The 25,431-nt window shown below is 40.7% G+C and overlaps 1 protein-coding gene across 10 annotated transcripts in view; it reads right to left on the bottom strand.

The window, feature by feature from the left end:
* Nucleotides 1-25,431, bottom strand: part of YEATS2 (YEATS domain containing 2) — a 112,597-nt gene that overhangs the window by 75,026 nt on the left and 12,140 nt on the right. For all 10 annotated transcript variants that reach the window (XR_010155400.1, XR_010155399.1, XR_679364.5 and 7 more), the window contains exons 2-7: nt 19,958-20,076; nt 17,472-17,569; nt 16,642-16,734; nt 13,103-13,348; nt 10,706-10,818; nt 6,388-6,549 (exon numbers count right to left, since the gene is read on the bottom strand). Coding sequence is in view for 7 of the 10 variants with exons in the window: in XM_001135033.8 (XP_001135033.7) it covers nt 6,388-6,549; nt 10,706-10,818; nt 13,103-13,348; nt 16,642-16,734; nt 17,472-17,569; nt 19,958-20,057 (812 nt within the window). In the remaining 3 variants the exon portion in view is untranslated. The remainder of the gene's footprint in view (nt 1-6,387; nt 6,550-10,705; nt 10,819-13,102; nt 13,349-16,641; nt 16,735-17,471; nt 17,570-19,957; nt 20,077-25,431) is intronic.

The following is a 25,431-nucleotide window of genomic DNA, read 5'->3' as shown; positions in this document are numbered from 1 at the left end:
AACTCATTTGCAATATGCCTCAATCACACTGAATGCTGAACTTCTCTCACAATGACTATGATAAATTAGGTATGTTTCTCAATTTATGTACATGGCCTAACCTTTAGTGAATAGACAGGAAAGACTGCTGCCAGAGAAGACAGACAAACAGCACAAAGTCAGGAAAAATGAACAATGGTTTTTAACAGGAAATTCCTCCATAACCATATTTTTAGAAGCAAAAAAAGAATCTAAGACCTACAACAACATTATTTATGGAAATGGTATACTTCAAAAGACGTTACTTCACACAATAAAGGACTGCCTCCCCCGAACAAACTTCAATACTTCTAGATTCCTCATAGAAGGTGAAATAAACCATTGACACCAAGAGGGAAAAACCGTAAGACTATGGGGATTAAACAAAAATGGCTTTATTAGAAACACAGAATGGAGTACAGCTCCCTGCTCGACTAATTTATTCATATGGCCAATCATTCTTTTAGCATCACTCCGAGTGACCCTGAACTCACCACTTCATGAGACCCTGTGTTACGTTTCTGAACAGCTCTATTACAAAATGACTTCTTCTACCTCCTGCATGTTAATTCTAGAGATGCCATTTGGAATCACAAGGAGTAAATTCTTCCTCCACATGAAAGCCCTTTAAAAGAACCAAAGCATTCCCTCAAGTCTTTTCGGAATGAAAATCTCTGTTCCTCACAACAGCAGTAGCAGCAAACACTGCATTCCTACGTTTCACTGTTTGCTATGACCCAATCAGTGTTCTAAGCCCTTTAGAACTATTAACTTACCTAATCCTTATAACCACTCAATGAAATAGCCCCTCTGAGACACAGTGAGGCTGAATAACTAACTTGCCAAGGTCACACAGCAAATAAGCAATGGAACCAGAATTCAAACTCAAGCAATAGGCTCCAGGGCCATGCTTTAGCCACTGTGTGCTAGTCCATGTCCCCAAGGTGACAGACCTCACTTCCCAGACGACTCTCCCCATTACGCACAGTAATATGACTGGGCACTGTCCGACTGTGCAGGGCATAGAATGTCAAATCACTTCTTCTGGGTACTTACTTCTCTAATGTGGCTACTCGAAAATTTCAAATTACAGATGTGGCTCACAGTATGTTTCTATTGGACAGTGCTGCTCTAGAGAGTTCTACATTTGAGTGAAATAAAACAGATACGAAGGTTTGGAAGAGGCTCACTAGGATTCCTCTGGGGAGCTGGCCCGCTCCAGTTTCACACACACCAAGGGCAGGAAGACTCCAGGGGGTTTCCCAAAGCCAAGGCCCCGTGCTCATCTTCACAATCCCTCTATCAAGCCCTGAGCCTAGCACATATCTAGTCACTATCTTGTACCTATAGTCACTATCTTGTACCTAAAAAAAAAAAAAGCAAAGTTTACAATCACGGCTTTTAGGAAGTTGGCTAAGGGTCGTCCTGACAACTGAACAAACGTGGAAAAAAGTGCTTCAACAAGAGCAGAATCCACCCACCTCTTTGTCAGGTAATGTGCTGTGATGAAGAGATTCAGGGTGTGTAAGAAAAACGTTTGTGCTTTGATCCAGAAATAAGATTAACCCCAAGTTTGAAGGCAGCTGCAAAAATCCTCCCTTATTCGTTAAATTACTTTAGATACCTAACACAACAAATATCTTAAGAGTCCTGCAAAGAACTAAGAGTTATAATTAAACCTAGGACTTTTGTTAATAGTCCTCACCTACTTTATATTGGTTATACCACATCTGGAGTTTTAGGTTCAGTTCTAAAAAGGTTATTTTAAAAGGAATATAGATAAACTGGAGTATACCAAAGAATATAACCTGAATGGCAAAGGAACATAAAACAAAGTCACACAAGTGACAACTGAAACAAATATGGATGAGACCCAATAACAGTTTTCAAGTATCTAAACAACTGTACAAGGAAAAGGGATTATGATGATTCTGAGTGGTACATAAAGCATATGAAAAGCTTACTGTTTAGAAGTTAGAGGAAGTGAGATCTCTGCTCAATATAATTAAAAACTTCCAAACAAAACCAGCCACCTCCAAATGGAATGGCCCATTTCATGAATTCAATAATTCACTCAGTATCAAACATGAAATGAGGCTGGGTACAAGGCTCACGCCTGTAATCCCAGCACTTTAGGAAGCCAAGGCGGGAGGACTGCTTGAGGCCAGGAGTTCGAGACCAGCCTGGGTAAAAAAATTAGCTGGACATAGGTGGCACACACCTATAGTCCTAGCTACCCAGGAGGCTAAAGTGGGAGGATAGTTTGAGCCCAGGAGTTCGAGGCTGCAGTGAGCTATAATCATGGCACTGTTCTCCCACCCGGGTGCCAGAGCAAGACTCTTGTCTCTAAAAAAATAAACAAAATTGGCCGGGTGCAGTGGCTCACGCCTGTAATCCCAGCACTTTGGGAGGCCGAGGTGGGCAGATCATGAGGTCAGGAGATCGAGACCATCGTGGCTAATAAGTGAAACCCCATCTCTACTAAAAATACAAAAACGTTAGCCGGGAGTGGTGGCGGGCGCCTGTAGTCCCAGTTACTCAGGAGGCTGAGGCAGGAGAATGGCGTGAACCCGGGAGGCGGAGCTTGCAGTGAGCCAAGACTGCGCCACTGCACTCCAGCCTGGGCAGCAGAGCGAGACTCTGTCTCAAAAAACATAAAAATAAAAATAAAAAATAAAATTTTAAAAAACACAAAATGAGCATTTACTACATGCTAGGAACTATGATAGACCCTAGGGATATTTATTTATTTATTTATTTTTTATTTATTTATTTTGAGACAGAGTCTTGCTCTGTCACCTAGGCTGGAGTGCAGTGGCATGATCTTGGCTCACTGCAACCTGTGCCTCCCGGGTTCAAGCAACTCTCCTGCCTCAGCCTCTCGAGTAGCTGGGACTACAGGCACACGCCACCGGGCATGGCTAATTTTTTTTTGTATTTTTAGTAGAGACAAGGTTTCACCATGTTGGCAAGGCTGGTCTCGAACTCCTGACCTCGTGATCCACCTGCCTCAGTCTCCCAAAGTGCTGGGATTACAGGCTTGAGCCACCGTGCCCAGCTGACCCTGGGGATATTAAGACAAGATAAGGTCCTAAACATCGAGAAGTTCTAAATCTGGTGAGACATACATGTAAATGAGTAAATGCAGTAATAGACTTATATACATTTCCTGCTATTAAAAAAAAAAAACAGCGCTATGGTTGATCACAGCATATGATTTCTCCAGGAATTTTAAAAACCAGAAGCACGTAAGCAATAATCTCTTTTAAAATACTATTTACAAATCCTAACATTGTTGTTAATAAAGTTTGGTTTGCTATGGGAAAAGTATGTGGTAAAGGTATGTGCCGCCAGGCTGTGAACAGCTAACTGCTCAGGCGTGGCACAGCAGACAATCTTTGCAACACTGTCAGAGTGGCACAGATCAGGCTGAAAACAAGACACAGGCTATTTCGATGATGTCAAACCTCATACACGTAATGAAACAAAGTTCATTTACTATTAACAGAAAACACTCCAGGTGTCCAGGATGAAAGAGAAACTGGATAAGGAGCTGCAGCACAATCCTTTCTTTGGATTTTCTCACTGTTATAATACATCTTGATAAGTGACTTGCCACACCTCTGCCCGCAGATTAGTAAAGACTTCTTAGCAAATAAATCTCATAAATTACTGCAGGGATAGTCTTTGCAATTTAAAAGAAATAATGTGTTTTACAAATTCTCATTTATGGTATGAGAACAGAGAAATAAAACAGGCACTTGTGTTGCATTTTTAAGTATTTTATGTAATTAGTTTTTAATCCCATCCTTTTGGGTATATTAGATTTCTATCATCAATAAAAATATAATACATAAGAAGAAAAACATACTGTACCTACCTACAAAAATCTTATTTCCAAATATTCCGCTTTTTTTTTTTTTTTTTTTTTTTTTTTTTGAGACAGAGTCTCACTCTGCCTACAGGCTGGAGTGCAGTGGCACGATTTTGGCTCACTGCAACCTTTGACTCCCTGGTTCAAGCCATTCTCCTGCCTCAGCCTCCTGAGTAGCTAGGATTACAGGCATGAGCCACCACGCCCAGCTAATTTTTGTATTTTTAGTAGAGATGGGTTTCACCATGTTGCCCAGGATGGTCTCGATCTCCTGACCTCGTGATCCACCCGCCTCAGCCTCCCAAAGTTCTGGAATTACAGGCCTGAGCCACCGCGCCCAGCCTATTCCACTTTCTGACCACCAACCCTTATCTTTCCAGTTTCACCCCAATCCAACTATTCTTTGACTTCATGGAGACTTCTTTTTCTTGCCCACAAAACTTTTCACCAGCCATCACTGCTCTTATATACGTATATTCTCTCCTTACTCAGCTTACAGTCTATGATATATCACTACAATAACCTAAGCATCAAAGTGAAGAAATCAAAGAACCAAGAGACCAGGGTTTTGGATGAATTGTCTATATGGATGTTAAGAATGACAGCAAGAGTTATGGTAGAGAGAAAATCAGTCAACCAGGTGCTGAAACCTTTCCCCCTTTTCCAAAAACCCTCAACTCCTTTGAGGCTGCTGCTTGTCCTCTGTTGCAATTATCTACTAATTTCCCCAGTCACCCTTGGCAGGGAAAGGTGGTCTGGAAGCCATAAATGTGATCAAGGAAGACATCCACCCTACCCCCAGGCCCAGTGGTGTGTGGCAGCAAAAAAAACAGCCACCATCGCTTGAAAGGGTTAAAGAAGAAGCAGAGTTCTCAGGAGGCAGCCATGTTTTGTTTAAGAGTCGGGGGTGAAGAAAGGCTCTGAACAGAGCAGAGAATAGAGATTTCACTGATAATAACCAACAACCACTTCCACAGTGCATTTATACAATCAATATGGGCCGGACATGGTGGCTCATGCCTATAATCTCAGCACTTTGGGAGGCCAAGGCGGGCAGGGGGCTTGAGCTCAGGAGTTCAAGACCAGCCTGGCCAACATGGCAAAACCCCGTCTCTACAAAATATACAAAAATTAGCTGGGCATGGTGGCGTGGACCTGTAATCACAGCTACTTGGGAGGCTGAAGCATGAGAACTGCTTGAACCCGGGGGGTGGAGGTTGCAGTGAGCCAAGATCGTGCCACTGCACTCCAGCATGGACGACAGGTTGTGTCTCCAAAAAAAAAAATAAAATAAAATAAACAAACAAAAAACCACACAATTAATATATATGTGTGTAACATCATATAAAGATGTAAAGAATAAGGCCGGGCATGGTGACTCACACCTGTAATCCCAGCACTTTGGGTGGCCAAGGCGGGCAGATCACCTGAGGTCAGGAGTTCGAGACCAGCCTGGCCAACATGGTGAAAGCCCGTCTCTACTAAAAACACAAAAAAATTAGCTGGGTGTGGTGGCGGGCACCTGTAATCCCAGCTACTCGGGAGGCTGAGGCAGAAGAATCGCTTGAACCTGAAGCAGAGGTTGAACCTGAAGCAGAGGTTGCAGTGAGCCAAGAGCGCACCACTGCACTCTAGCCTGTGTGACAAGAGTGAAACTCCGTCTCAAAAAAAAAAAATGTAAAGAACACACCTAAATGGTACAAGCAAATTTCACAACAATATATATAATCATTCCATCTTGGTGAAATAATCACAAGAAACAACTATATTCAAATATGCACAGAAGAAATATGATTGGGAGTTACTTCTAAGAGAGTGAGATCATGGGAAACTTTCAACATTAATTAGTCTACCATGTTAGAATACTATATTTAATTCTGTTACATTCTGATATTCATAAAAAGTAGTAACATTTTCATATGCATCTGTATCTATATAAACAAGTTTAGCTGTTTCCAGAGGGGAGCAAAACCAGTTAATATAATTAGTGTGGTAACAATTGGATAGAAGACAATGCCTGCTCAGCGAGACAGTAATCTGAGAGAGTGAACTACAACTACCTTTTTTTTTTTTTTGAGACAGAGTCTCGCTCTGTCGCCCAGGCTGGAGTGCAGTGGCGCAATCTCAGCTCACTGCAAGCTCCGCCTCCCGGGTTCACGCCATTCTCCTGCCTCAGCCTCCCTAGTGGCTGGGACTACAGGCGCCCGCCACCACGCCCAGCTAATTTTTTGTATTTTTAGTGGAGACCGGGTTTCACCGTGTTAGCCAGGATGGTCTCAATCTCCTGACCTCATGATCCGCCTGCCTTGGCCTACCAAAGTGCTTGGATTATAGGCGTGAGCCACCCCACCCGGCCTCCAACTACATTTTGACTAAGAACCAATTCTCAATTACTATTGCATTTCCAGGAAATGTTTTGAAGTTAAATCACTTTTCTTCCACTTCAAAAATAAGTCTGCATTTCAATTTAGGTTAAATACCTCAAGCGTGCTTACCTAACTTCCACAAGGTCATTTGGTTTATAGCTGGGATGAAGGAAGAACCAAACCTTCTTGACAAAATGATTAATGCTGGGTTCTCTACGGGACCCTCGGACATATACCATCCACTTATGAGTTGACTGGTCATTTTCTTCCCTCTTATCCGGAGGTATATACCTAGGGAAGAAGAAAAAAGAAACCTGAATTCTTTTCGTCCTTCAAAAACCTAACTAAATAATTAAGTCCTACTTAAATTTAAAAACAAGGTTAAAATTCCTGCAATATTTAACAACTACATCACCTAAACAAGCAAAATGAGTCTTTGTAAGTTAATCATTTTGTTTTTCTTTCTTTCTAAAACATAGTTGGGGCTGGATGCAGTGGCTGGCTCACACTGTAATGCCAGCACTTCAGGAGGCTGAAACGGGAGGACTGCTTGAGGTCAGGAGTTAGAGATCAGCCTGGGCAACATAGCAAGACCCCATCACCATGTTTAGCTATTTCCAGAGGGGAGCAAAATCAGCTAATATAGTGTGTTAACAATTGGATAGAAGAAGACAATGCCTGCTTAGTGAGACAGTAATCTCAAAGAGTAAACTACAACTACAATCATCCCACCTAAAATTTTAAACTCAGCTGGACATGGTGGCCCACACCTGTAGTCCCAGCTTGCTGGGAGGCTGATGAGGTGGGAGGACTGCCTGAGCCCAGGAGTTCGAAGCTGAAGTGAGCTACAATCACATCACTGTACTTCAGTCTAGGTGACAAAGCAAGACCCTATCTCAAAAAATTAAAATAAAATTAATGAACTAAAATAAAATAATAAAATAAATAAAACATGAATTTGGTTTAAGGGACATTCTGTTAAAAGTTTGTGTTGTTCTACTTATTCGGTGTGCAATTAAAAAAAAAAAAGGCAAACTTGTTTTTCCTGTCAGATAAAGACATAAGGTGGAAATAAACTGGCATATTTTTATTCTTAGGTTAGGGAACCTCTAGCCTTCGGGTTGATTTCATTCAGGTTTCAGGGTGCTAGAGCTCTGCGCCTTTCTGGTGACTTTCATGGTTGCCAAGAAGACTGCACCTAGTTTCCTGCCCTCTGAAAGCCAAAACGTGCCATTTCCCTTAAACCCTGATCATGGTAAAATTAGCATCTTTAGCGCTCCCCTTTATGGGCCCTGTCTTTATTTCAGTATGAGGCCCCCTTCTTAGATTCATGTAGAAAATATAGTCAGGCCTTCTATATGCTCATCTATGCCTAGTGCTAATCCTTAGTGATATGGGGGGGCCAAGTTGCCCAGCCTAGCTCTTGAGGAGTGTTCTTGACCAATCTTGGCCCTTTACTCTTCCAGCCTATGAAAGTCATGAACCCTGTTGGGATTTTAACAGGAATACCTACAGATCGATTTGGGGAGAGATGACAACTTTACAAGACAGGTCAGCCCAGAAAAAACCAGGCCTGGAAGTTCAGGCAGACCCACTAGGCCACAAGAAAATTGGGGCTAAACAATCATTTCATCTAAATTTTTAAATGTATTGGCATAAAGAAGTTAATAGTTTCTTATCTCTTTAATAGTACAGCATCTGTAGTTACGTCTTCTTTTGTATTTCTAATATTATTTGTGCCTTCTCTTTTTTTGAGTAATTTTTAAAATTAATTTCGCCAGGTTTGTGTATGTTATGTTTATTTTTTCCTTTCATACGTATATCAATGTATTCATCAATCAAATACTTACTAAATATATACTGTTAAGGTACAAAGCCAGACAAGGCCAGGCGTGGTGGCTCATGCCTGTAATCTCAGCACTTTTGGAGGCCAAGGCAGGTAGATCACCCAAATTCATGAGTTCAAGACTAGCCTGATCAACACAGTGAAACCCCATCTCTACTAAGAATACAAAATTATCCAGGTGTGGCAGTGCATGCCTGTAATCCCAACTACTTGGGAGGCTGAGGCAGGAGAATCACTTGAACCCTGGAGGTGGAGGGTACAGTGAGCTGAGATCGCGCCATTGCACTCCAACCCGGGCAACAAGAGTAAAACTCCGTCTTGGAAAAACAAAACAAAACAAAACCAGACAAGACATAGTTTCTACCCTAAAGAGATTCCAGTCTGATTTGAGAAAAATATACGAAAATAGAAAATGGCCATATAATATGATAAAAATCACAGAGAGAGCATAGAGGGAATATGCCTAATGAGGGAGGGGATCAGCAAATAAAACTTCATGAGAAAATTAGTTTAAAACGTTACCAGTTAGAATCCTAGCCAATCGATTTTCCTCCATCAAATTAATTTAATCCCTTCCATCTATTTACATCTGGGCCAAATATTTACTTAACATTTTTATGTTTTTAGAGGATTTATAACGCCCTAATCTACCCCTAGACACTTGGCAAAAATGATGAAGCTGCTCCAAGACAGCCTGAGATCATACTGTTCAAGTACATGGCTCTGGAGCTTGGAGGAATTCTGCCTTTAAGATCTGCTCAGCAACCTTTTGTTATGAACTAAAAACATCTCAGTTTGGGCAAGCAAATCAACAGTTTTAGGAATTCGCTAAGGCCCCTAAAGACAGAACTGGTTCAGAGTAGTCAAAAGTTCTTCCAAACTTACACACATTGACACAATTGGTGAAATATATTTGTGTAAGAGCTCATGTCTTAGAAATTTTTACCAAGCCCTATTTTATTCTCAGGGAAAGACTGACAGACACACTAATGCAGAGACTCCAATCTCTGGACCTTGGTTCACTTTTGAAGCAACAAAGAGCTTGAAAAAACACTCCCTGAGGCCTCCTCCTACTGTAACACCAGGATAATAAGAGTATTACGCCCAAGTATTAACATAAATGGGTGACCGAAAAGACTTATCTACTTTATTCTCATGTCCCAATGACTTGTTAGATACAAACCTCTCTGGTTTGCCTTAAGAGTCCCAGAAAAAGACCTGAAGTAAGATTTTGAAGAAGAACAAAAAGTCAAAGGAACCCATCACACTTACATCCTCCCATTTCAAAACAAAACAAAAGAACAGGAAATAGGTTTTCCAGGGAGAAGAATCTGGTTTCAGCTTTGGACGTGCCAATCACAAGTAAATGGCCGATATGGTTTGGCTGTGTCCCCACCCAAATCTCATCTTCAATTGTAGCTTGCAGAATTCCCACACGTCCTGGAAGGGACCCAGTGGGAGGTAACTGAATCATGGGGGTGAGTCTTTCCCATGCTGTTCTCGTGATAATAAATCAGTCTCACAAGATCTGACGGTTTTATAAGGGGTAGTTCTCCTACACAAGCTCTCTTGCCTGCCTCCACTTAAGACATGGCTTTGCTTCTCCCTTGCCTTCCGCCAGGATTGTGAGGCCTCCCTAGCCATGTGGCACTGTGAGTCAATCAAACCTCTTTCCTTTATAAATTACCCAGTCTCAAGTATGTCTTTATTAGCAGTGTGAAAACAGACTAATACAATGGCAAATGCAGGAATGTAAATGGAGAGACAAAATGAAGATTTGAACATTCGAGCTGAGGGCAGTATCTGAGGATTTACCATTCTCTACTGGCTTTCAAATACCTAACAATTAGCATATTCTACAAACTACACAAGCAAGGGTAGGGGTTATTATACTGCCTCTTCTCTAGCAATATTCTGGAACAAACATCTTCCCCTTATTTATCCTTTGTGGATATTGTGCAAGGCAAGGCAAAATGTCACAGTATAGAGGCAGTACAGAGAAAATAATATCCAAATGAAAAATAGGATACCTAGGTCCCCTGGCTATTTGTATAAAAAGACTAATAAAACGATAAAAAAAAAAAAAAAAAGGCCGGCACGGTGGCTCACACCTGTAATTCCAGCACTTTGCGAGGCCAAGGCGGATGGATCACCTGAGGTCGGGAGTTCAAGACCAGCCTGACCAACATGGAGAAACCCCGTCTCTACTAAAAATACAAAATTAGCCAGGCGTGGTGGCATATGCCTGCAATCCCAGCTACTCGGTAGGCTAAGGCAGGAGAATCGCTTGAACTCGGGAAGGGGGGAGGTTGCGGTGAACCAAGATCATGCCATTGCACTCTGGTCTGGACAACAAGAGCGAAACTCTGTCTCAAAAAAAGGAAAAGAAAAATAGGAGACCTAGATTCAAATTCTGACTTTGCTCACTAAGGAGAAAAATTACCCTAATAAAGTCTCTAGACTGTGGTTTACTTTTTAAACAACTAAGGGCTTGGGAAAAAGAATCCCTGAGGCTGCTTCCTACTGTAACATTATAAGAGTATTAATGCCAAAATATTAACACAAATGGACAAATAAAAATAAATTCAACTGGATACTCACTTGGACACATTGCCCACTACTATTGTTTTCTTTACAAAAAGTCGTGAAGTCTCATCTGTGAGATCAGCATTCCGCTGTTCTGTTTTATGGGAGCCAGTAACACTAGAAGTATCCTGAAAAAAATCATAATCAACATCCATTCTCATTTTGAACAACTTTCAATAGGACAGAAACCACAGAATTGTAAAAAGTATAAATGGAATAACTAAGTTTTTTTTAAAAATTACAAAATTTTCTGGCTTCATAGCACCTCTCAAAGCATTAAAAAAGTTACTATAAATGCTGCCTTAATTTATACAAAGTTTATATACTGTAACTCCCGGTGTGTTTTTAATAGTCATATACATCTGCTTTGAATATGCAAATAGGATTTGGAAGGATACACAGAAAACTATTACAGTGGTTACTTCTGGGAAACAGGAATAGAAAGAGAGAAAGGGGTCAATGGAATTTACCCTCTTTTTAACCTTTTGTAATATTCAAAACTGTTCAATGAGAAATAAGTGCCTGGTACATAGTAAATGCTAAATGTTTGCTATATAATTACATATAGAAATGACCACATATTGTATAAAACATGTTAAGTTTCTATGACCATTATGCCCTAAATTCTATTTTTTGAGACAGAATCTCGCTCTGTCAACCAGGCTGGAATGCAATGGCATGATCTTGGCTCATTGCAACCTCTGCCTCCTGGGTTCAAGCGATTCTCCTGCCTCAGCCTCTCGAGTAGATGGGATTACAGGTACCGGCCATTAAGCCCGGGTAATTTTTGTATTTTTAGTAGAAATGGAGTTTCACCATGTTAGTCAGGCTGGTCTCGAACTCCTGACCTCTGGTGATCCCCCACTTGGGCTCCCAAAGTGCTGGGATTACAGGCGTGAGCCACCGCGCCCAGCCTCCTAAATTCTTTTTAACTAAAAAAAAGAAAAACACATGTAATATTTGCTCAGGAATAATACTGGAAAGGTAAGGTAAATCCAAACAGTGAAGAGTTCTGATTTTGGGGGTGGCAGCCTCACGAATGAACTTTTCTATTCTTTTTTACTTTTCTGTATTTAACAATTTTCAAAAAATGAACACATATGAATTTATAATCTGAAAAATAAATACAAACTTATTTTTATCAAAAATAAATCAAACCCTTGACGTCTAAGTATGTGGAAAGTAACTTGGAAATTTTCTGTATCACAGAACACCTGGCTGAGAAAAATCGCTGCTCTAATCCAATAATGACTCTATAGCCAAATATTTTTCAAGAAGTTCAGAGTAGCTTGAGATGGGAGCTCAAATTACAAACTGGCAGGATCAAAGAGCAATGTTTTTCAATTCTGTTTATTTGTCAAATTTCCTCCATCTACTAAAGTACTAAAGCATCTTAGAATATAAAGTCTCACAGAGGAAACCGTTGAAGAACGGCTGCTCTCGAGAGAATAAACATGACAGAGTGGAAAGACCTTGAGCAAGATCACAGAATTGCCGAGCTGGAAGATTTCTTTCACACCTACGTAAACAGCATCCAGGAGCTGTGCTGTGCACAGAATCTCCAGGCTGTAAAATTAGAAACACTCAGGTTTAAGTTGGGCGCGGTGGCTCACACCTATAATCCCAGCACTTTGGGAGGCCGAGGCAGGCGGATCATGAAGTCAGGAGTTCGAGACCAGTCTGGCCAACATGGTGAAACCTCGTCTCTACTAAAAATACAAAAAATTAGCCAGGCGTGGTAGCACATGCCTCTAATCCCAGCTACTTGGGAGACTGAGACAGGAAAATAGCTTGAACCTGGGAGGCAGAGGTGGCAATTAGCCGAGATTGCGCCACTGCACTCCAGCCTGGGTGATAAAGCGAGACTCCGTCTCAGAAAAAAAAAAGAAACACTTAGGTTTAATTCGCAGTTCTGACACTTTTGGGCAAGTAAAACCACATCAAGATTTGGTTTCCCGCTGGGCGCAGTGGCTCACGCCTATAATCCCAGCACTTTGGGAGGCCGAGGCGGGAAGATCACGAGGTCAGGAGATCGAGACCATCCTGGCTAACACGGTGAAATCTCGTCTCTACTAAAAATACAAAAAAATTAGCCGGGCGTGGTGGCACACGCCTGTGGTCTCAGCTACTCAGGAGGCTGAAGCAGGAGAATGGCGTGAACCCGGGAGGCGGAGGTTGCAGTGAGCCATGATCCTGCCACTGCACTCCAGCCTGGGCAACAGAGCAAAACTCTGTCTCAAAAAAAAAAAAAAAAAAAAAAAAAAAAAAAGATTTGGTTTCCCCATTATAAAAGGAAAACAAACCTATTTCCTAAGATTCCTGTGACAGTTCAGTGAGATAACAAGCGCATACTTTAGTAAATACTAGTTCCCTTCTCCTGTGGCTCCCTCCCACATCCACCCATCTACATACCCTTCCAGTATTTCGGCTTGGTTTCTGCTCCATGTTGTTTGAGAGTCTTTCCTCTATATCCATATTGCTGTTATTATCTTTGTCAGATAAGAAGTCATTGTGCTGAGATAAAGAATCACTTTCTGAATGATTGGCTGATGGTGTTTCTGCTCTCTGATTGGCAGGAGATGATGACCTAGATGGTGATTCCAAAAATTTCTTGATAGCAGGATGATTAAAAACCATTGTATCACATGTCTTTGATCCCTACAAAAAATGAAAGCAAGCAAATAAATTTTTAATCAAATCCATCAAAAGCAGGCAAAAATCTGATCTCTCCAAAACCTTATCTATTACAGGATCATGCTTAAAATCTTTCAAAATCTCCCCACATCCATAAAATGATATCCCAACCCCTTAGCACAGCCTGAACCAACCAAACAAAAACTAGAATGATGAATAATTATGTAAAGTTTCTAACACTAACAGCTAGAGATGTAGGGTCTTCCGGAGGTAAATGAGAAATAATATATGTTAACACAGAAAATAAAATGACTTTAAAAGTCTCATATTGCTTTACACAAACATATCAACTGCTCTAAATAAAATATCCCTGAAAGAAATATAAAAATACAAATAAAAAGCTGTATATATAAAATGGTCCGCACATAAGAGTAAAATGTAATAGAGAATATTTTTGAATGACTAATACTGATTGTATGAAGTTTGCCTTCAGTTCAGTATAGACATCTATGGAATTTTTCTGTGTCTTAGTTACTTGCATACAAAATACAGTGTATTCTGTTATTATGTGATAACACTGTAGTTATGTTCCTAGGAAGCCTAGCTTTTAAAAACTGTGTTATTAAACTAATGGTTCTAGAGAGAAAAAAGGAGGTAGAAGCTAGTGTTTCAAAGCAACAAAGTTCTTGAATTTCAAAAATAAAGGTTTTTCAGAGCTATAAATGTTTTGCCACTGAAAACTAAAAATAATTAAATGGTTGATCACGAGACAAAAGCATACCTAAATATCCCTGAATAAATCCTAATCAAAACATAAGAGGATAAAATCAGCATATTTCCAGACTATCAAATAGCACAGATCAGAACTGCTAACAATTCAAAGACAGAATCATTGCTCATGTAATCAAGTTAAGGTGAAGTCAATGAAGTCCTCCTCACTTATAAGAAGAGGGAAACTTGGACACAGACACACAGAGAAGACACACACAGAGGGAAAACAGCCACATCATCACAGGCAGAAATTACAGCCGGGAAATACTAAGGATTGGCAGCAACCTCAAGAAGCTAGGAAGAGGCAAGGAAAGATTCTTCCCCGGAGCCTTAGGAGGGAGCGCTGCCCTGTTGACACCTTGATTTTGGACTTCTAGACTTCATAATAGTGAGATAATAAACCCGTCCTTTTACATCACGAAGCTTATGGTAGGTAATTTGTTATGGTAGCCCTAGGAAAATGAATACGATTCTAACATGCATCTGGGAAACTGTGCCACACTAAAAGAAGCACCTGTCTACCGTTTAAAATTCAACTCAAATAATGCTCTAGTTTCTATAAGACAGCATCAGGAGCAGCACCAATACCAGGTGTCCCTAGAGCACCAAGGGTAACATGAAGGCCTAAACATGACAAGCACCATTTACTGTTACCCTCCAGCCCTTCCCTGGTTCCCAGTGAGCCAGCACTCCTCCAGAGGTGATTCAGCTGAGACTAACTCCAGCTGAAAACACTTAGGAAAAAGAAAGTAAAAAGAGAAAAAAACGAAAGTTATGCTGAAATTATCAAAATATCAAATAGGAAGAAATACTCCTATTTCAGGTCAATCCTAACCCCTATGCCTGAATTTAGACAGATTACTAGGATAAAAGAGCAGATATTTTTCATTTACATGTCAAAAACTAAATTGGGAAAAAACATTCCTTTATAATTGGAATAATCTAGTGGTGATCACATTAACCAAGTGGTCAAACTTAGTATCACCAGCAGGACAACCTGGAACTAGGTGCCTGCTGATATGCTAGAATATCAAGTACACAGCATCACTACGAAGTATTCTTGCCAGAAATATTTAACCCAAATCTATATATAATATATATAATAACCAAGCCTTTAGACTTAACTTCCAGTTTACAAGAAAATAGGATGAAAAAGTAATCCAAGGAAAACATAAATCCAAAATCTGAGATATTCATAAATGGCCTGGTTTCTCCGAAAAGTCAGGATCATGGAGGGAAAAAGGTAGGAGGACCATTTTAAATCTTAAAAAACTAGAGAAACAAAGCTGCAGTCCTAGCTACTCAGGAGGCTGAGGCAGGAAGACTGCTTGAGCCCAGGAGTTGGAGGCTATGTGAAGGTGGAGGCTATGTGGAGTTGGAGGCTATAAGTGAAGCTATGATCGTGCTTGTGAATAGCCACTGCACTCCAGCCTGGCCACATACCATGTCTCTTTTAAAAAAAAAAAGAAAGAAAACAAAAAGTAGAACTCAGGGCTCATTAAACAGGGTAAATCTGAAACTAAAAATTGCCATTCACTAGACTAAAAGGTCAAAGAAAACTCAATCAATTTATAAATTACTCCAAAGTAGGCCACAATCAAGTGAGGCACTAGGGCCAGTTCAATGAGGTCTCAATCATCTTTGTATCTGCAAAGCCTAGCATAATGCTAACAATTAGGAGGAAAAGAGTTACGTAAAAATGAAAGGCTGGGCCCGGTGGCTCACGCCTGTAATCCCAGCACTTTGGGAGGCCAAGGCAGGCAGATCACATGAAGTTGGGAGTTCAAGACCGGCCTGACCAACATGGAGAAACCCCATCTCTAGTAAAGTACAAAAAAATTAGCCAGGCATGTTGGCGCATGCCTGTAATCCCAGCTACTTGGGAGGCTGAGGCAGAAGAATCACTTGAACCCGGGAGGCCACTGCACTCTAGCCTGGGCAACAAGAGCGAAACTCTGTCTCAAAAAAACAAACAAAAAAAAAAAGGAAAAAATATTACTTAGGATTATTGACAATGCGGAAAGTCACAACTGAAGGACTATGGTTGAACACAATGACTGATAAGTCTATGTATAGTCTATGTATATTCCCAGGAAGTAGGCTAGGCTTCTTGGATTCTGAAGGTCAATGTAAGAAGTATTTCAGGCCAGGCACGGTGGCTCATGCTTGTAATCCCAGCACTTGGGGAGGCCAAGGTGGGTGGATCACCTGAGGTCAGGAGTTCAAGAACAGACTGGTCAAAATGGTGAAACCTTGTCTCTACTAAAAATACAAAAATGAGCTGGGCATGGTGGCACACGCCTGTAATCCCAGCTACTCAGGAGGCTGAGGCAGGAGAATCGCCTGAACTTGGGAGGCAGAGGTTGCAGTGAGCAAGTGCCACTGCACTCCAGCCTGGGTGACACAGCGAGACTCCGTCTCAAAAAAAAAAACAAAAAACAAACAGAAAGAAATGTTTCAGATGCAGGGATTCCATATTGACATAACTTCCCCTCAGACAACAAATATGAGTGGCTGGAAAATGACTGGGTATGAGGAATGCTTACCTCAGAAACTTTTAGAAGACCTGCAGAAGCATAGTAGTTTGCTACAATGCAGGCACGCAGTTTATCCATCATCCTCCTTGCTTCAATCAGTCGCTAAAAACAAATGTTAACTCATTACTTTAAAAAATGGCAATTATAAAAGAGATGTACAAACAATTCACAAAATAAGAAACATGAATGAGTGAAAAAAAAGCTCAACTTCTCTAACAATCAAAAGAAAAACAAATAAAAGTGACCTTTTCCACCCATCAGATTCGCAAAGATTTAAGAGAAAGACAAAAGTGTTGCAATGAATATGTACATTTATGTGTATATTCACTGAGAAAAATCCACAAAGACACTGAACACAAGAGCAAAGAGGGATTATCTTTTTTAAAAACACTTTTTAACTGTTGTGGGTACACAGTGCACACGTTTATGGGACACGTAAGATATTCTGATAGAGGCATACAATGCATAATAATCACATCCGGGTAAATGGGATACTCATTACCTCAAGCATTTATCCTTTCTCTATGTTACAAACAATCCAATTTTACTCTTTTAATTATTTTTAAATGTACAATAAGTTATTGTTGACTGAAGTCACCCTGCTGTGCTATCAGAAGATTATCTTTTTGAATGGAATTCCAGGTAATATTTCTTCAATCCTTTCTGCAATTGCATTATTTAAAAAATAGCATTTTTCTCTCCCCAAAACAAGAAAGCTATTTAAAAAAAAAAAAGGAGGATAAAGCAAACTGTGACTCCATCTCAATAGATTATTTTTCAATCATGTATACATTTTTTTCAATAGCTTTGGTGTTTATTTCAATTTATCATCATTATACCTGGTCAATGACTTCAATTTCATGTTCCTTATTCTTCATTTCAAGAGCAAACTGTTCTTTGATAATAGTCTCAATCTTCTGCACAGCAGCATCTCGAGCTGTACAAAGAACATAAAATACATCCAAGGCCTAATTAATCAGTGACTGTCTTTATTTAAGTCAGCAAGCAACAAAAGAAATCCAAGAAATAGTAACTCTAAAGTGGAGAAACCTAGTGGACATCACCTTAACCAAGTGATGAAAAACTGAAATCACTAATATTGGCGTAAAGTGATCTCGTGTACTTTCTAGTATCATGCCCTAAAGACACCATTCTATGGTATTCTTGTCAAAAATGCTGAATCTACTCACAAGGAAAGATTAGACAAACTCAAACTGAAAGACATTCTATAAAATTATTGGCCTATTCTATTTAAATATTAAAGACAAGAAAGAAAGACAAGGAAAGGGTTGAGGAGACTGAGAGAGACTAAAGAGATATGACAGCTAAATGCCCTGTATGTCCTGGACTGGATCCTGCGGGGAGGGAAATAGCTATAAAATACAACACTGGGGGCCAGGCATGGTGGCTCGCACCCGTAATCCCAGCACTCTAGGAGGCCCAGACAGGTGGATTACCTGAGGTCAGGAGTTTGAGACCAGCCTGGACAACATGGTGAAACCCCGTCTCTACCAAAAATACAAAAATTAGCTGGGCATAGTGGGGGGCACCTGTAATCCCAGCTACTTGGGAGGCTGAGGCAGGAGAATCGCTTGAACTTGGGAGGCAGAGGTGGCAGTGAGCCGAGATCGTGCCACCGCACTCCAGCCTGGGTGACAGAGCGAAAAAAAAAAAGACACAAACAAAACAAAATAACATATGCAAAGAGAAGCATCCCACCAAATCTACTTTGAGAAAAATTCTGGTGGGGGGAGAAAGGTTAGCATTAGGTAGAGCATGGACACAAAGAAAAAGAATAGCAGATTGTCACTCAGTAACAGACAAAAAACTGCCCCTGCTTGAATGGGGGTATTTTGGAACTTACATTCAATTTAAACTGAGTTACAGTGTTATTAAAACAATCACTTTTCCCTGTTCTTGTTTTTATTTTAAAAAGTTATGCCATGTGAAGCTCTTGGGCAATGAATTAAGTTACATAACACTCTAACATTTATTTGGCTTGTTATTGAAAGGAAACGGTATTTCCTCTAAAATTACAGCTGAATGAGGAGGGAAAGTTGCAGCAAAATGTTTTCACTATTTGGGATTGGATTTAACAATTTTCCTTCTATACAGATCTTCTGGGGATATGTAGGACTTCACTGCTCTTACAGAAATAGGAATTTTCTTCACCACTTCCACTCTACGGATCCTATGTGGAACTGCAACATCTAAGCTATGACTGACGCCTTCTTTACCCTGTTAAAAGTATTAACTTAGGTAGATTATTTAAATAAACATTAATGAAGTTCAGTAATAATTTGTTTTAATAATGTAAATTTAGTGTTGCCGGGCGCGGTGGCTCACGCCTGTAATCCCAGCACTTTGGGAGGCCGAGGCGGGTGGATCAGGAGGTCAGGAGATGGAGACCATCCTGGCTAACACGGTGAAACCCCGTCTCTACTAAAAATACAAAACATTAACCAGGCGTGGTGGCGGGTGCCTGTAGTCCCAGCTACTCGGGAGGCTGAGGCAGGAGAATGGCGCGAACCGGGGAAGCAGAGCTTGCAGTGAGCCGAGATCACGCCACTGCACTCCAGCCTGGGGGACAGAGCAAGACTCTGTCTCAAAAAATAAATAAATAAAAAAAAAAGTAAAGTTAGCAATTTTTTTAAGCTTGCTTAAGACATTCTGAGGAACAACAGACACCCAGTTGATGATTTGCTCTTCAACTACTTATATGATGTTAGGTAAGTAACCTGATGTCTCTGAACCTTAATTTATCTACTATTAGCTAAGTACAGGGGTTGAACTAGATCGATGTTTCCTAATCTTCTACCATTCATATGCCTTCAAGATACCTACCACATCTGAGAACCATATGACACATTTAATTAACACAAGCATTTAAAAATAATTTTAGCTTTATCCTTGTAGCTATGAAACTACAAGTTTGATGAGATCATTCTTTTTTCTATATACATTAAAATGTTACCTATTAAAATTAAAAACCTTAATCCATGTACCACCTATGACCATCTCACGATTATAGCACACCTTTATACATATCATAGACTTTATGATTACACCTAACATACAGTGATCGCTAAAACTCACAGTTTGTCTCGCTTTCACTGTCTGCTTGATCATGTTCCTGCCAGATCTTCTTCCACTTTTTACAGCACACATGGTGTATTACTATTAAACAGATCCCTTAGCTAATCTCTCTCACGAACCCCTTCAAATTATACATAACAATGGAAATTCATTTCATTCTAGTTTCTGTAAGTTTTCTAGCGGAGGCATATGTCAATAAAGAAATAATTTCCTAAGGCAGGATTTCTACCTGAATTCTCAATTGCTTTATGCCGCTTATTTGGAAGGGCCACAGATACATCCTCGTAATCAGGGTCGGTTTCTTTGATGGTTCGCTTGATTCCAGACATGATGACATTCAGTTCTTCACTGTGAAGCAATGATAAATTAATAATTTTTAATTATTAAGTTAAATAGTTGGGTTGTAGTAACACTGCATACCAGTACTTACAAATGTATGTGTACAAACAAAATAAATAAATAAATATTACATAATACTGGTACTTGCAAGTCTGTGGGTATGTGTATATACACACATATACATATTTCTTTTAAGGCCAAAAGCCTAAGTTTAAAAGTTTCCACCAAAAAAAAAAAAAAATCATAATCATCTGTTAACAAGCATGGGTTTCCCTTTCAAGAGAAAAATCCTTGAACAAAGTAGCACATTGTTCAGACTTTTCAAAAGGAGCCTGGCTTTCACGGAAGAGCCCTCATAAGGAAAGAAAAGGAACCAGACTTTGATGAAAACATGGTTAGCCCACACAGTGTCTTAGAATTCACTAAGCATTCAGCATATTAGAAAATATAAGCAACATAGTTAAAGGCTCAATAAATAATTGATTATACAGATCCTTTCTCTGGTACTTAGCAGGTATCACTATTACTGATCATTATTACAATAAACACAAATCTATAGACTTATATTAAACTAATTAACAAGTCTGCAATACGGTAAACAAGTCCCGCATACACAAGTCTTTGAATAAAACAATCCCATTAAAAAAAAAATCCCGGCCGGGCACGGTGGCTCACGCCTGTAATCCCAGCACTTTGGGAGGCCGAGGTGGGCGGATCACGAGGTCAGGAGATCGAGACCATCCTGGATAACACGGTGAAAACCCGTCTCTACTAAAAATACAAAAAAAAAGACGGGCGTGGTGGCAGGCACCTGTAGTCCCAGCTACTCGGGAGGCTGAGGCAGGAAAATGGCGTGAACCCGGGAGGCAGAGCTTGCAGTGAGCTGAGATCGCGCCACTGCACTCCAGCCTGGGAAACAGAGCGAGACTCCATCTCAAAAAAAAAAAAAAAAAAATCCCATAAATCCTCTAGACCTTCACTGTCCCAGTACATTAACCACTAGCCTTATGTGGCTGTTTAAATTAAAATTTAAAAAAATTTAAAATTATGGGCCAGGTGTGGTCGCTCATGCCTGTAATCCCAGCACTTTGGGAATAAAAGGTGGATGGATCACGAGGTCAGGAGTTCGAGACCAGCCTGGCCAGTATGGTGAAACCCCATCTCTACTAAAACTACAAAAATTAGCCGGGCATAATGGTGGGCACCTGCAGTCCCAGCTACTCAGGAGCTGAGGCAGAAGAATTGCTTGAACCCGGGAGGCAGCGGTTGCAGTGAGCCGAGATCATGCCACCGCACGCCAGTGTGGGCGACAGAGCAATACTCCGTCTCAAAAAAATTAGTGCTCGAGAGTCACCGTGGCTAGTAGCAACTACATTGTTCAGTGTAGATACGAAACATTCACATCACTGCACGAGTTTATTGGACAGTGCTCCTCTTCCAAAGTGCTTCATTAAGCAATGATACATATTTCATGAGTCAGTTTCAGAAATATCATCCAGACCAGTGTTGTCCAATAAAAACATAACATGAGCCACATACAGAATTTAAATTTTCTAGCTGCCAGGTTTCTTATTGATTGATTGATTGATTGATTGATTGAGACGGAGTCTCACTCTATTGCCCAGGCTGGAGTGCAGTGGTGCAATCTCGGCTCACTGCAGCCTCCGCCTCCCAGGTTCAAGCAATTCTCCTGCCTCAGCCTCCTGAGTAGCTAAGATTACAGGCATGCACCACCACACCCAGCTCATTTCTGTAATTTCTGTATAGACAAGGTTTCACCTTGTTGGCCAGGCTAGTCTCAAACTCCTGACCTCATGATCCACCTGCCTTGGCCTCCCAAAGTTCTGGGTTTACAGGTGTGAGCCACCATGCCCAGCCACAGCCACGTTTGAAAAAGGGAAGTGAAATGGGTGAAACCAATTTTAACAATATATTTTACCTAACCAATATATCTAAAATATTATCACCCCAACAATGTAATTGATATAAATAAATCAGCAATTAGATTTTACGTTATATTTTTACCAAGTTTTTAAAATCTGGTGTGTATTTTACACTTACAGGACATCTTAATTTGTATTAGCGGCCTGTACAGGCCATGTACAGGCAAGGTGGCTCACGCCTGTAATCCCAGCACATTAGGAGGCTGAGGCAGGCCGATCATTAGAGGTCAGGGGTTCCAGACCACCCTGGCCAACATGGTGAAACCCCGTCTCCACTAAAAATACAAAAATTAGCTGGGCATGGTGGCGGGCTCCTGTAATCCCAGCTACTTGTGAGGCTAAGGCAGGAGAATCACTTGAACCCAGGAGGCAGAGGTTGCAGCGAGCCAAGATCACACCACTGCACTCCGGCCTGGGCAACAAGAGCGAAACTCTCTCTCGAAAAAAAAAAAAATTTGTATTAGTATTAGCCACAATCCTAAGGCTCAATAACTACTTGGGGCTAGTGGCTCCCTTTCTTCACAGCCTGGATCTATTGATTAAGATAAGGAAACAGGTCCAGGGTGGTTAGATTATCCCTTACAGTGTTAATCTATGAAAGAGACCAGAATAGCTCTCTGATTTCCAAATCTCTGTTCTACCACTAAGGAAGATTCCCTAGCCAGAGGCAGAATTACTGAGGTAACAACATGTTTTAAAATAAAATTAGGCTGGCTGCGGTAACTCACGCCTGTAATCCCAGCACTCTAGGAGGCTCAGGCAGGTGGATCACCTGAGGTCAGGAGTTCAAGACCAGGCTGGCCAACATGGTGAAACCTCGTCTCTACTAAAAATACAAAAAAATTAGCTGGGCATGGTGGCTCATGCCAGTAATCCCAGCTACTCGGGACGCTGAGGCATGAGAATCGCTTGAACCCAGAAGGCAGGTTGCAGTGAGCCGAGATTGTACCACTGCACTCCAGCCTGGGAGACAGGGTGAGACTCTGTCTCAAAAAATAAAATAAAATAAAATAAAATAAAATAAAATAAAATAACATAAAATGCTAACTAAAAATACTCATTTTGTATTCACTCAAAGTTAAAACAAAAATAACAATTTAGGCCGGGTGCAGTGGCTCATGCCTGTAATCCCAGCACTTTGGGAGGGCAAGGAAGGCGGATCATGAGGTCAGGAGTTTGAGACCAGCCTAGCCAACATGGTGAAAATCCATCTCTACTAAAAATACAAAAATTAGCCAGACGTGGTCACGTGAGCCTGTAATCCCAGCTACTCAGGAGGATGAGGCAGGAGAATCGCTTGAACCCGGGAAGTGGAGGCTGCAGTGAGCCGAGATCATGCCATTGCACTCCAGCCTGGGTGACAAAGCAAGACTCCATCTCAAAAAACAAAGAAAAAAAAAACCACACTATTTAAAAGTCCCTCAACTCTTAGTCCAGTTCTTTCACCCATCTCAGAAACAGACTCACTTGACTCAGCTAGGAGAGTGGCTCATTATGTAATGTTACATATGGAAGTCCCACATCTGAGAGAACACTTTTCCTACAGCTGTTATCTGCTGTTATATCACTAATCTTAAAAATATTCTAAAACCCCCAGAATTTATAAACATCATGAATCAAGCCATTTAATGTTTGTTCATATTCATCCGTTACCTGCTACAATTCAGAATATAAATGACTATTTTTGGACAGGCCCAGAACCCAACTATTATGTTTTATGTTTAAAGCTTTTTTTTTTTTTTTGAGACAGAGTCTCGCTGTCTCCCAGGCTGGAGTGCAGTGGCGCGATCTCAGCTCACTACAAGCTCCACCTCCTGGGTTCACGCCATTCTCCTGCCTCAGCCTCCCGAGTAGCTGGGACTACAGGTACCCTCCACCACGACCGGCTGATTTTTTTTTTTGTATTTTTGTGGAGACGGGGTTTTACCGTGTTAGCCAGGATGGTCTCAATCTCCTGACCTCGTGATCCGCCCACCTTGGCCTCCCAAAGTGCTGGGATTACAGGCATGAGCCACTGCGCCCGGCTGTTTAAAGCTTTTAAAAAGTAAAAGTAAGGTCTTGTTTCTTCAGCCTTCTCCATTTGGTCTGCAATTAATTTTAGACAGCCTCAGAAAATCTTGGGCTGTTACATAAAAAAGACAACCTTAAAAAAAATAAACTTATTCTTCCTTAATGCAGATAGGAATCTAAAAACACCTAATTATACATAAACCTAGAATCAGAGGTGGATATAGCCCAGCAGATACCTAAACTTGTCCTTGTACCATACTACTTCCTCATCAGGCACCTGTCTTCCACAGTTTGCCAAGAGTCATAGGAGATTATCTACAAAGATGAGTCCCTCTCCAGCATCATCCTCACTTATCCATTCTACAGACTTCATAATCTGTATATTCTTATCCTACCTCCCAAGTAATCTCAAGAATAACGGTGGCTCCCACTAAAATGGCTGGGGATCCTTGAAGAAAAGTTATTTTTATTTTATCCTCACTTAAGGGACTTAAAAAAAAAACCCTCTCTTTGACTTTTGGTGTAAAACTGGAAGACTAGGAAGAGAAAAGAGAGGAATTTGGGGAGGGGGTGGGCAGAAAGGAAGAAACCAACAATGAGTTCATTTGTGCTGCCAAGATAATTCATTTTTTACGCAGCCTTTAGAATAAAGCTTTTCTTGTTGCATGTGGGCATATATTTGAGCTTCTTATAAACACATTTAAGAGGATTAAGCTCTATACTGGGCATTTAAAAATAATCCAGGTCTGCTTCTGTCTCACAAGAATAATAATGTGTAATGTGCACATGTCACATGCAAGTAACTGCTAGCTAGCTAAGACTAGGCACATCTGCTGAGGCATGCTCTCATGATGATATAATAAATAAGTGAACAGAATGTGTAACAAATGACCAATGATAATATTACCTTCTGGACTCTTCTTGTCTGACTTGTAGATTTTATGAAAAGGAAACATGAGCAGTTGTTAGATATGGTCAATTCAACTTTGCAACAAAATGTCCAGCTAATCCTCTATAGCTTCTGAATCAGTTGAAATTGAAAATACTGAGATGGTACTAGGAACTGTTAGGAAAAAAATCTGTTACCATATACAATTTGACTGTGAGAAAGAATTTTCTCTATACTCTGAGACAAAAACTGAATACGGAAATAAATGTAATGCTGCAACTAAAATAAGACTACTGTCATCCATTTCTCCAATTTAAACTTTTTATCTCGGGCCGGGCGTGGTGGCTCACGCCTGTAATCCCAGCACTGTGGGAGGCCGAGGTGGGCGGATCACAAGGTCAGGAGATGAAGACCATCCTGGCTAACATGGGGAAACCCCGTCTCTACTAAAAAAAATACAAAAAATTAGCCGGGTGTGGTGGCGGGCACCTGTAGTCCTAGCTACTCCGGAGGCTAAGGCAG

This window comes from Pan troglodytes, chromosome 2 (assembly GCF_028858775.2).
Source record: "Pan troglodytes isolate AG18354 chromosome 2, NHGRI_mPanTro3-v2.0_pri, whole genome shotgun sequence".
In the NCBI taxonomy this organism is placed as follows: Eukaryota; Metazoa; Chordata; class Mammalia; order Primates; family Hominidae; genus Pan; species Pan troglodytes.
The sequence above is the reverse complement of the archived record's forward strand: the minus strand, read 5'-3'. Positions and strand labels throughout refer to the sequence as shown.